The sequence below is a fragment of the Xenopus laevis genome, chromosome 7S (genome assembly GCF_017654675.1).
Source record: "Xenopus laevis strain J_2021 chromosome 7S, Xenopus_laevis_v10.1, whole genome shotgun sequence".
NCBI classification, from domain to species: domain Eukaryota; kingdom Metazoa; phylum Chordata; class Amphibia; order Anura; family Pipidae; genus Xenopus; species Xenopus laevis.
The window spans coordinates 31,305,677-31,318,382 of NC_054384.1; the positions used below are offsets into that span (position 1 = coordinate 31,305,677).

General features: G+C 37.1%; 1 protein-coding gene across 2 annotated transcripts in view; it reads left to right on the forward strand.

The window, feature by feature from the left end:
• adamts14.S (ADAM metallopeptidase with thrombospondin type 1 motif 14 S homeolog) overlaps positions 1-12,706 on the forward strand; it is a 79,056-nt gene that overhangs the window by 22,005 nt on the left and 44,345 nt on the right. For both annotated transcript variants that reach the window (XM_018227576.2, XM_018227577.2), the window contains exon 4: positions 1,253-1,449. In XM_018227576.2, the coding sequence (XP_018083065.1) occupies positions 1,253-1,449 (197 nt within the window). The remainder of the gene's footprint in view (positions 1-1,252; positions 1,450-12,706) is intronic.

Below are 12,706 nucleotides of genomic sequence, written 5' to 3' on the forward strand. Positions count from 1 at the left end.
CTAACAAAGAATTAGGGAAGCACCGAATCCAGTATTTGGAAAAGATTTGTCCGAATACCAAACCGAATTTAAATCTGCATATGTAAATAAGGGCAGGCAAAGGAAAAAGTGGGGGAAACATTTTTACTTCCTTGTTTTGTGATGAAATGTCACGTGATTTCCCTTCCCGCCACTAATTTACATATGCAAATTTGGATTTGATTTGGCCAGGCACAAGGATTTGGCCAAATCCGAATCCTGCTGAAAAAGGCCAGACCGAATCCAGGATTCGGTACATCCCTACAATGAATATAACATTGCAAAATATCAATAGATGGACTTGCACTAAATTGAGAACAGGAGGCAGGAGGAATGCAGCAGCACCGAGTGAAACTATGAAGGAGTGCCTTTTGATGCAAGTACCTTTATTGAATGGGATTTTATGCACAACAGACTATGTCCAATTTTGCAGGTCCGCAACTGCACTTTTGGTCATAATTGACGTTATATGTTTATGTGTTATAAAATGTAATGTTGCATTACAGAGAAATGCTGAGTGTATTCTGCGTATAGTCTGTGCCTATCCTTAAACCATTGTGCACTTTGACACCCCATATTAGCTCAGCTGGGTCGGAGTATCCTGGGAACTTTACTCTTGCACCTGCTGTACTACTATAAGGCTTCTATTCCTATTCTTGTCCATTGGTGTCAGAGGAAGCTATTTGTCTCTTTAGCTCACTAAAAGCAATCATTGGCTTAATGTGTTGTCATTTTGTTCCCAGTAGAATGAATGTCAGGTGGCAGCAGGTCACTCATACTATATTTACAGATACAGTCCTTTGATTAAGGATTTATTTTATTTTATTCTGCCGAACCCTAGCACTTTTTGAAAGCCTGGAAATGGACTTAAACGTATGTGCTGAAAAAGCAAATCTGAATACTCAGTCAAGTGCCTTTTTTATTTATTCAAATCTCTTTGGTTTGCAGTTTTAAAATCTTAACAATTTGGAATTATGTGTATCCCTACTTCGTTTGCAGTCTAGCAGGTAGCTGAAGAGCCAAGGGGAAGAAAATATGTTGTCTGATATTTTGGCCCTATAGCGCATCAATGTGAGAGCAATTCTATATTTTATTGTGAGTGTGTATGTACTTCATGTTTCCTAGTTTTTTATTGATATGAAACATTACTTATACAGTTGCATGGAAACATTACTGTTGGCACTTATTTAGCTGTTTGTTTCCAAACAAGTAAAGATCTTTTATGTTCTGTTAGTTGCAAGGAATAAAGTTGGTGATCTCCCATATTCCCTGGATTTGATACAAGATGGACTACGAAAAAAAGACAGAAACAAGCGTCATGCCAAGAAAGATGACTACAACATTGAAGTTCTGCTGGCAGTGGATGACTCCGTTGTGCGCTTCCACGGAAAAGAGCATGTGCAAAACTACGTTCTCACCCTCTTGAACATAGTGAGGTTTTTGCAAACTTCCTATTTTCAGTTGTTTTATTGTCTTTTTGTTGTTTTATTGTTCATTGTTTTGTTTATAGTACTTGGTGCATGTGGGGGAAAGCTCAAGCACATTGATTTAAAAATACAACCTTAATATTGCTAGGCTAGGGTTATTATGAGGCCCTGTTTCATATCTTGGGGGAATCTTGGGGTGTTACCATTGATATCCAGGGAGGATACATATAACTGGTTGCTCATTGTTGGTTATTCAATTAAGCCATATTATGTGACAGGGGATTGACTCTCTAGCTTTTCAAGAAGATCCATCAGAGTCATCCGGGGGGGTTAAAGGGGTTGGTTGTGGTGATGCAGCTACAGAGCTACAGGCCAACAGACAGAGAAAGCAGGGTCAAGCATGGGGATGGCTGACAACCCTAACCACAGGTAAAAAAAAGATGACTTGTTGCACAATACTATTTCATTCACGCATGGGACACAATTTTCAGAGACATATTTTGTCCTGGGGTTATTGCAAGTGTACCTACTGTAGGTACAATGGACATTAGACTTTGAGTTTTATAGGGGCACATTTCCTGGAAGACAGAATTAAGAATGGGCTTTCCACTGAAATTATTGGCATCTAACTGCTCATTCATTACAGCCACAGACACAAGTGCAAGGAAAGCATAGGTGTTTCACTGCCTTTCAGAGTACAAAAACCTGTTCCAAGGGTTCTAAGCGTAGTGCACGGAACAAATGTGCAAAAAGCAAGGTTTGTACTAGTTTTTTGCACTTTGTTAATGAGCCCTATTGCACCTATGGACAATCAATGTTTTACCCACATGTCTATTTATAGAAAGTTATTTTAGATGGACATTGCTGATCTTTCTTTATTCCATCTTCATGATAATTGTCACGCATGAGATGCACCTTTGATACATTTCTGGAATTTAAACAGCAGGAAAGTATAACAGTTTCCATAAATTAATTGTTTTTATAGATTAAATGCTTGTCATTAATTGATGTTTACCAGTAGAGCTAGTTTCCACCTTAAATGTATTCTAGAAATACTGTTTAGCCAGATTATCTCAGAAAACCAGAAAAACATTAAATTGCCTATATCAGTGTAATATTATAATAATAATATCTTCCTTTACTATTCAGTGATGAGCAGAACTTAACTTTATTATGTAGGCTTCAGGTTTATTGAAAATGCCACATGCAATGCTGATGTCTTTGGGTTTTTATGTGAGAGTTATCTGGGCACCAGATGCTGCCTGTAGACAAATTCTTCTCGTTCCATTGACCTTTCTGATCTCTTGTTGGTTACTTGCAAGTTTTATTAGTCTTTTTTTTTTAACTGAGCACTCATTTTTCTCAATATAGAGGATGTGATATTCATGTTTAAAGTCTTTGTAATTGGTTTGTAGAACATCTATATGTTAATATTCTCGTTTGCCCTGCCATCAGATTACACTTGTATATGAGTGTCTTGGTGCAGCCATCAGGTCTATAAAACAATCCCAAGAATGCGTTAATAATAGCTTTTCGAAAGCTTTGAAGCAAATCTGAACACTATTAGGAAGCATCCACAGCAAAACAGAGACTGTCCCAAAAATCATGATAAGGAATGTTATGGCTTTTGGAGAAGCAATTTGTTATCTTGTGGATGCACTTCAAAATGGCAGTGTGTGCAGTGCAAATGGCAGGCAAGCATACCAGAGATATAATTATTTCTTAGCTGTCCTACCTTATTCTTTCTTATATATAGGCAAAATAACAATATCAATGGAAAAGAAAAGAATATAGCTGGGTATTAATTGAAAGTATGTTGACAAAGTGCATTATATTTGTCCATTGGTTAAATTAGGGGAGCCATAATTTACTTTCAGTGGACAAATATGCACATTTGCTTTATAACTGAACAGTGATTCTATTAGACATAAAAATAAACACTACACCATACAACAGGTTGTTGTGCTCAGACCAAATGCAATGGTGGAGGTTGCCATGTTGCCAAGCATTGTGTGTTTTGGCCACAATGAAAGGAGTAAAAATCTAAAGAATAAGAAATTTATCCATCAGGATCACCCACCAGTGGTGCATTTTCCATCTCAAATCAAATTTTAGTACCTACATTAATGAGGCCCTATTTTATTGATAGTATAGTATCTGGTGAAAATGAACATTGAACAAAAAAAGTTTCATCTCTACCTACAAATAATATTAATATTCAGTAGAGAGTAGATTGCTATTCATCAGTTCATTATCAGAGATGAAAATCTAGTGAAGTGCAGAATCGTTTGGCTTTATAAATGGTACAGGGCAAATTGGAGGTGTGAAATGGAAGAAACTGTGAAGTTTGTGACTTGGGCAGAGGTCAACAATATATTTACAGGATGAGTCAAGGAGTTGGTTACTGGTTTTGAGGGAGCATTTATACATGGTACCTATTATCCAGAATGCTCTGTAATTTGGATCCTTATACCTTAAATCTACTAGAAAATCATGTAAAACATTAAATAAACCCAAATATGCTGGTTTTACTTCCAATAAGGATTAGTTCTATCTTAATTTGGTACAAGGTTCTGTTTTATTATGAAATACATTTTTTATAATTTGGATAAAATGGAGTCTAAGGGAGATGGCCTTTCTGTAATTCAGAACAGGCGTTAGAAACACTGTACAGGGCAAGTGATCAAAAAAAATATTGTCACTGGCAATGAGGTTCCAGGAGGTGATGCTCAATGAATGTATATTACCAGGACAAAGGATGGTGCATGAATTGTAAAGCCTATGTGAGTCAGGACTGGAAGGTCAAACTGATTGCTAGACGGAAGAAGTTACAATGAATAATAGGGAATACCTTTTAGTAGGAAGAGTTAGAGAGAGAAATGCATTGGTGACTCCTAGAGAAATAAGTATGTGGCATATACAGTAACAGTGAGAGCATCATCATAAAGACAAACATGGTTGAGTATTTTGAAATACTGCCCTAGTAATTGATTTCTTACAGGAGTGACGTTATTGCTGACATCCTTATTCTCCATATTTACATTCCTTTTAATAATAGGAGGATGTTAGTTTTACTCTGGCCAGCTGTTCATATACTCAAAACAACATTAAGTGGATGACTATGAGAATGGTGACGCATCAAGAATCAGGGCATAAAACTCTGTGTGTATGGGACGAACTTATGCAAAAGCTACAATTACAGTGAATCTCAACCATACATTGTGAGAAACTATAATTTTAAAATAGTAATAAAGTCTCGCCAGCTGCTAACAGAGCACAGCAAAGACAATTAAATGAATCCTGTTATCGGAAAACATGTTTTTTGCAAAACGCATCAGTTAATAGTGCTACTCCAGCAGAATTCTGCACAGAAATCCATTTCTCAAAAGAGCAAACAGATTTTTTTATATTCAATTTTGAAATCTGACATGGGGCTAGACATTTTGTCAATTTCCCAGCTGCCCCATGTCATGTGACTTGTGTCTGCACTTTAGGAGAGAAATGCTTTCTGGCAGGCTGCTGTTTTTCCTTCTCAATGTAACTGAAGGAGTCTCAGTGTCAGTGAGACATTGTTTTTTACTATTGAGTGATGTTCTTAGATCTACCAGGCAGCTGTTATCTTGTGTTAGGGAGCTGTTATCTGGTTACCTTCCTATTGTTCTTTTGTTTGGCTGCTGGGGGGAAAAAGGGAGGGGGGTGATATCACTCCAACTTGCAGTACAGCAGTAAAGAGTGATTGAAGTTTGTCAGAGCACAAGTCACATGACTTGGAGAAGCTGGGTAATTGACAATATGTCTAGCCCCATGTCAGATTTCAAAATTGAATATAAAAAAATCTGTTTGCTCTTTTGAGAAATGGATTTCAGTGCAGAATTAACTGATACATTTTGAAATTTTTTTCCCCATGACAGTATCCCTTTAAGCCATTGTCATGACTTTCTTGCATGAAATCTGCTACTGATGTCTAAAAAAAACCCTCAGACTAGTAACCTGCACTTTGTGGTCTGAGAGACTTTTGGGGATGAGAGGGTAAGTTAGAGTTCACACAGAAATGAGGTAGAAGTACATGCCAACTACGATAAATCAGACCTTGAATGAGCCCACACAACTAACGCTAATCCTTATCCTATTAGGCAGGGAATAGCTGAGCAACGTGGTCATCGCTACAGCAAACTCTGGGACACACTGTGACTTGACTCATTTTTTAATATAATGCCTACATTTTTAAATTACTTTAGATTCTACAAAAGCAGTTTATAAAGGATCCGAAGAATGTTTAGAAGATTCACATTACCCCAGTCTTATGTCATGTTTTCACAGCACGTGAAAGCTTAAAAGGTTCCTGGCTATATTTATCCTTGCTCTGGCTTCATTTAGTTAATGAGATTAGAAAGTAGGAATGAGAAATTAGAGTCTAGCATCAGACTATTAGTGCTGGCCTTGTTCTTTGTCCAGATTTAAATTATGCCAATTGTCTCATGCCCCAGTATTCTTCTCTTTTCCAAGGCTTCTAAATACCACTAGAATGTTTTATTGTCCCATTTCATACCTATGGGACATCCCTCTGTATTTACATTCCAGTTGTTAACATCTATCACAAATTATTAGACCAATTATCTTCCCAGGTTATAAAAGGAGCTTTGGGATATGAAGCAGCATGACCAAAGTCATATCGATCTGTAGCACACTATTATTATTATGTAGCATAACCTTGACACCCTTGCCCAATAAAACAGTGTTGATAAATTTCAATATTTTATAAACCAGAAGATTTATTGGACTGACACCTTCAATGTCAATCCCCATCTTGAAAATATATGTGTCATAGCTGCCTTGCAATTTAACATAGGCAAGTACTTTATGTTAGGAAATTAGCTCCTGCATGCTTTTATAAATGCTACCAGATCTTTGCATACTACTTTGAAGGTGCGTTCCTCTGAAAGATAAATGACAACTCTATATAGTTCAGTTACATAGTTAAATTGGGTTGAAAAAAAGACAAAGTCCCCTCCCTACTTTCACATAAATTATATAAACCCATACCTATACTAACTATAGAGTTTAGTATCACATTAGCCTTTGATATTATGTCTGTCCAAGAAATCATCCAAGCCCCTCTTAAAAGCATTAACAAAATCAGCCATCACAACATCACCCGGCAGTGCATTCCACAACCTCACTGTCCTGACTGTGAAGAACCACCTACGTTGCTTCAAATGAAAGTTCTTTTCTTCTAGTCTGAAGGGGTGGCCTCTGGTACGGTGATCCACTTTATGGGTATAAAGGTCCCCTGCTATTTGTCTATAATGTCCTCTAATGTACTTGTAAAGTGTAATCATGTCCCCTCGCAAGCGCCTTTTTTCCAGAGAAAACAACCCCAACCTTGACAGTCTACCCTCATAATTCAAGTCTTCCAGCCCTCCAACCAGATTAGTTGCACTTAGTCTCTGCACTCTCTCCAGCTCATTTATATCCCTCTTAAGGACTGGAGTCCAAAACTGCACTGCATACTCCACATGAGGCCTCACCAGGGACCTTTAAAGAGGCATAATTATGTTTTCATCCCTTGAGTTAATGCCCTTATTTATGCAAGACAGAACTTTATTTGCTTTAGTAGCTGTTAAGTAGTTGTTTGTCCTATAGACAAACTAAAGACATTGGGGCACAATAAAAACGCCTTCAGGGTACCAAATATTTCTCATTGCAGGGGTGACAAATCCAACATAAATCTGGCATCCTCTTTATAGAAAATTATCATCTAACCTTTGTTTGTATAAATTGATTTCTTCTAAAAGGAACAGAAAGGCTTATATTTGCACAAATATAGCACACTGTGTTGCAGCAGTGTGATCCTACACATCTGACCAGAAGTGATGGGTACCATCTGCTAAGTGTCCCGCAGTGCACATGTGTACTAGAATAAAGTGCTGTGTCTGATCTGTACTGAGAAAAGTATGATTTAATGTAAGATTTTGCCTATTCCTTGAAGTTCTGCCTAGACCAGAGAAGTATGTGTACAGTGCATTCCCCATGTCTCTCAGCTGCTTATAGGCTTTGAGCTTTCGTGTTGGTCCTGGATGGTGCTATTTTTTTCAGACATGCAATCAGTTCCTGCCACCATAATCGGATTTAAGTGTGACAAATCCTCCTGTCAGATTTTCACAGCCAGTCAGGTTCAATCTGTAACAGTTACGATTTGGCATTAGAAGGAGTGTTGATACTACTGGGAAACGAAGAACTATTTTATCAAATAATAAAGAACATTCCAAGTATTTAAAGGGACAAATATAAACAGGGTAACAAACAATTTCTCAAAGCATGTATTGCCTTTACAGGGCTTGTAAGGAATAAATGAAGATTTAGGTGCAGATTTGTTTTCTATTGCAGCAGGCCTGGCGCAACAATGATGTGCATCTTTTAGCAGTGCCAAGCACTGCGTGTGTATTCCTATATATAAGGAGAAGGAACAGGTTACATGACCATCTTCTTATAGCATTAAGCTTAATGGATCACCAGCTACACTGGCCCTTTATATGATACGCTGCTTTGTAGATGTTATGAGAATGTTTTGAGGAATATCTGTGTTTAGTGTGTAGGTGATGCATATCTATCTGACAGATTTCATGCTGGGAGCTGGGTCTAAATGTTGAAGACGTATATCTAAATGGCTCTTTTCAGCAACCACTCAAGCGTGTTTGGAGTTTGCATATGTGAAGTAGACTGTGCTGTTTTGCTACCGGTTTGGGGGATCAAACTTTGTCTGTGTTTTTGGCCAATTCTGAGAATTTTGTAAAATGAAATGCCTTTGAAATGGCAGTAATGTAGCACCCATCAACAACTTTCAAGCAGAATAAGTGAGTGGGATGTACCAAATGAGTGGGGTTAATTCCAGGCATCAGCAGGCTTGGTGCATATATGACATCATGGTTACTGTACTTTACACCAGACTCATGAATTGCTTCCAGGCGAATGACAAAGTTCCTATTGTGTGGTGTGCAGTGGGTACAGATTTAACATTACACAAGATAAGCCAGGTGATCTAGCCAAGAGCGCTTATCAATGCCTGCTCACAGTTTAGTAAGAATGTTTGGTAGATATATTTATGGCACAGTCAGTATTAGTAAGTCAATAAACCTTAGGGGAAGATAACACCAATACTGTGTTGTGTAATTTAAAATAAGAAATCATTTTTTAATTGATCATGGCTAGAATTAAATATTATTTGTTATTTATAGTACTGCTGTGGCATGCCCTGAAGACTTTCACTATTGCTAGATATGTTAACTAAACCATTAAAATCTCATCACAACTCAAACAAAATCTTTTTTTTAAATGTAAAGCATATTATCAAACAAAATGTTCTAAAATAGTTAGAATAAAGTTGTCAGTGTAAATAAGCCATTGAAGATTAGTTTTCATATGTCTTCATATCTTAGAACAAACAATGGCCAGATCGGAAATTGACACAGTTAAAAGTTCATTATGACATTACTCAAACATTACTCGCATTCCTGCACCTATCAACATGAAAAGATCTTAAAGTTGCTAAGTATTTAGCTGAAGAAAAAAAGCCACTTTGATTGGCTCAAAGACTGGCTTCAGCAAACCTTTCATGTTAGCTGAGCAAATAAGTATCCCAAACCGCACAGACATACTGACGGACTTTCTCAGGGCAGGAGTAAGGAAGTGTTGCTTGGTAACACAAACACCCACATACAGGACATAGTGCCCATATTCATCGTGATACAGCTATGGCAGGATCTGGAGAAAGTGTAGTGTGTATTCACAGAGCTTTCTGATTATTCCTGACCATCCTGCCACCCACCGACACACACCAACACACACACCATGCATAAATGTAATGTTCTTTTTATATTTAAGGAAAAATAAAGTAAGATTGCAACTCCAGTCCAAGGGCTAAGAAATCAATATAACATATTATTAAATCTTGGTAAAGTTTTAACAATAACCAAGTTTCAATAAATTAGTTCAAAATGTGCTGAAATAACACTTCTTTTAGGATGCAATTTTTTGTTTACCTCCTTTCTGTACATTATATTTATTGTAGCCCCTATAGCTCTATTTGACTGACATCACAATGTTGAATGATAGCTGAGCTTTACACAAAGGGTATTTGTTTGTTTTTGTGGGTATTTATTAATAGGGGTAATTTACAATGCCCCACATAGTGTGCAAAGTGCAAAAAAAGGCTGCACTCTGTGGGGCATATGAAGAATGGCTGTGGGCCTCTATGTCCCTGTGGCAAACCCCTTGAATTGAGCACTGTCCCAGTTAGGTGTAAGAAAATTACATTTAACAATAGAAAAGAAAGAAAGAAAGAAAGAAAGAATTACTCTGTTACACTAAAGCCAAACATTGCTTGGGCATGTCCATAAGTAGACTGTATCGTAATAAGGAATGGATATTTGGACAACTGGCACTGCTGTGATCTTGCAAAAAGTGTAATTTTTGGGGCACACCCCTTTGTAAAACACTTGGAATTGCCATGTTGTGCTGGTATGTTTTTTTGCCTTGCATTGTTATGATTGGAGGTTGCTAATCCCTCGTTGTGTATTGAGCATCAGGCAGAAAGCTGGACAGGCCAGGATGTGCTGGTGAGTATTTTGGAAAATAGACACTGTATTGATCTTGGCACAAACACTCAGGCTAAAAAAAACATACAGGTATGGGACCTGTTATCCAAAATGATTGGGACCTGGAGTGTTATAGAAAATATCTCTTTAGATAATTTGGATCCCCATATGTTATAAGTAGATCTCAGGCTAAAAAAAAACATACAGGTATGGGACCTGTTATCCAAAATGATTGGGACCTGGAGTGTTATAGAAAATGTCTCTTTAGATAATTTGGATCCCCATATGTTATAAGTACTGTAGATCTCCTTAATTCCATACTACGTACTGTAAGTCTTTTAATCAAACCCAATTGGTTTGCCTGCAATAAGAACTCATGCTATCTAGCTGGGATTAAGCACAAGGTACTGTTTTATTATTACAGAAAAAATGGAAATGTAAAAATGTAAATTATTTCATTAAAATGAAGTCTATGGGAGATGACCTTCCTGTAATTTGGAGCTTTCTGGATAACAGATCTCATACCTTTATGAACAATTAAACAAGTACAATTTATTTTAATTTGTTTAAGTGGATGTTTTCCCTTTCAGTAAAAAAAATAGCCAATGTTCAGAATCTTTTCCTTGACACTTTTTACTAAACGGAATAAACGGAATAAACTGAGAATAATCCGTTTGATTCGTAGAGGCAGATTTGAGGAATATTGACAAAGGATGACTGGTGGGTTACTGAATAAAGGATTATCTGTATTAAATGAGCAAAAGACTATCACATCCCAATTTTACTTTCAAATTCACTACTTGATTATAAATCATTTGATACTGCTTTGGATGCACATACTAATACAACCTTCATTTTCAGTTATCTCCATGAACAGTGGTAACAGGGTTCTTAAGGCGTTTTAGGTCAGTACTATGTCAGGTTCCCCTACAGCTGGCTCTGTCTAGACTTGAATGAGTGCCAGGAAATTTCTGCAGCGTGGCTCCTTTGTGAGAGTGGGTATGTTTATTGTGCTAGGGCAAAACTGTGATATACTGACTGAGACTGTTACTACTGAAAGCAATAACCTTTGCCGTTGTGCTCTGAGCAGGAATAAGAAGATTTTATTATTCCTAATATCTGATACTCCCTTTGGGAAATTCCAACCTGCAGGTGTTTTTCTCATTAAGATACAAAGGTTGTTTTATTTCAGTTTTTTGCTGGCTAGAGGTCCTTGAAGGGAAAAATATGCAAGTATTCCATTTGAGAGTATGATTAAAAGATCAGAAAAATTAATATGAGTTGTAAGAATGTCAAATTGTATTGTTTCTCTTTAAATAAGATGCACCATATTACAGAAAGCATTGGATACCTTCCAGTCCAACATCTCATTCCAAAACTCAGGGTATTAATATAAACTTGGTTCTCCCTTAACTGCTATAACATGCTGTCTTTTGGAAAGGTTTTTTTACTATATGTTGGAAGATTGTTAGTGAGATTTGCTTCCATTCAGTCACCGGAGAATTAAAGTGGTTGGGCAGTGCACTGTGATCAGGCCTAGTAAGCAAAACAATTCATCCTACTGGTATTCAGTTTGGTTGAAGCCAAGGCTCTGTGTAAGTCACTGAATTTCTTTTGCTCCATCTCAGAAAACTATGAAACATGTTGGATTCATTATTAATTAATTTATAACAACCTACTAAACTGATGGGCTTGTAGAGTTGTTACACAAGAAAAACCTTAGTGATATTCATGAGTCACATTCATGTTCAGTGATATAATAAATGTATGCCAGATTGTTTCTTCTGTTCTATTACTATATCCTACTATATCCTACTGATCTGCAGCACAACAATCTGCTATGATATGAATTGTTAACGTTCCTTTGTGAGTGGGATGTCAAACATTGCCCTCACATTTATATATCATGTTATGTTTTTAGAAAGTGTCCTTCGGAATGTACACATAGCCTAGAAGACACATGCAATTTGTGTACCATCTGTCAAACATCCAGGCATGTTGGACCCCAGTATGATATTCTCTAAAAATACAATTATATAAGGCATTTTAATTTTTTACGTTTTTCACAAGTTTTAGGGGAAAGTCTGTAAATATTCCTAGGGTGCTCATCTGTAACTTGTAACTGACAGATTCAGCCAAAAGGACAAAATACAGGTGCACAAAATAAGAACATGATGTGTTCATGTGCATGCGGGATGGACAGCCATGTTTGACATAGAAGATACAAAGGGTTCTCTTTTTTGCACAAAACATACTTGATACACAGAGGGAACTATGGAGACACAATACTGATAAACAGTTAACATAAAATTCCTTTAACCATACCTAGCACGGTCAATGTATATGTCATGGCAAGGTCCTTCCCTCTAGAATTTTCAGTAACTGTTGCAGGGAGATAAAGATATTTCTTGCCATTTGACTCTGTTCTTGTGCTTGGTTGATGCAACCCTTATAAACTGCTTTTTAATTTTAGGCTACTATAAAGATAGAGCAAAAGTACAGGTAGCACTCCCTGATCCATTTGCATTGCTTAAACACGGATCACTCGCAAGACTATAAATCCAGATTGGCTGATTCTTGCCCTGTTTGTGTATGTAGGGTGAAACTCAGCCTTGTCTGGCAGTAGCCTTATATGCTTAAAGCGATACACTTTCCTATAAAAATCAT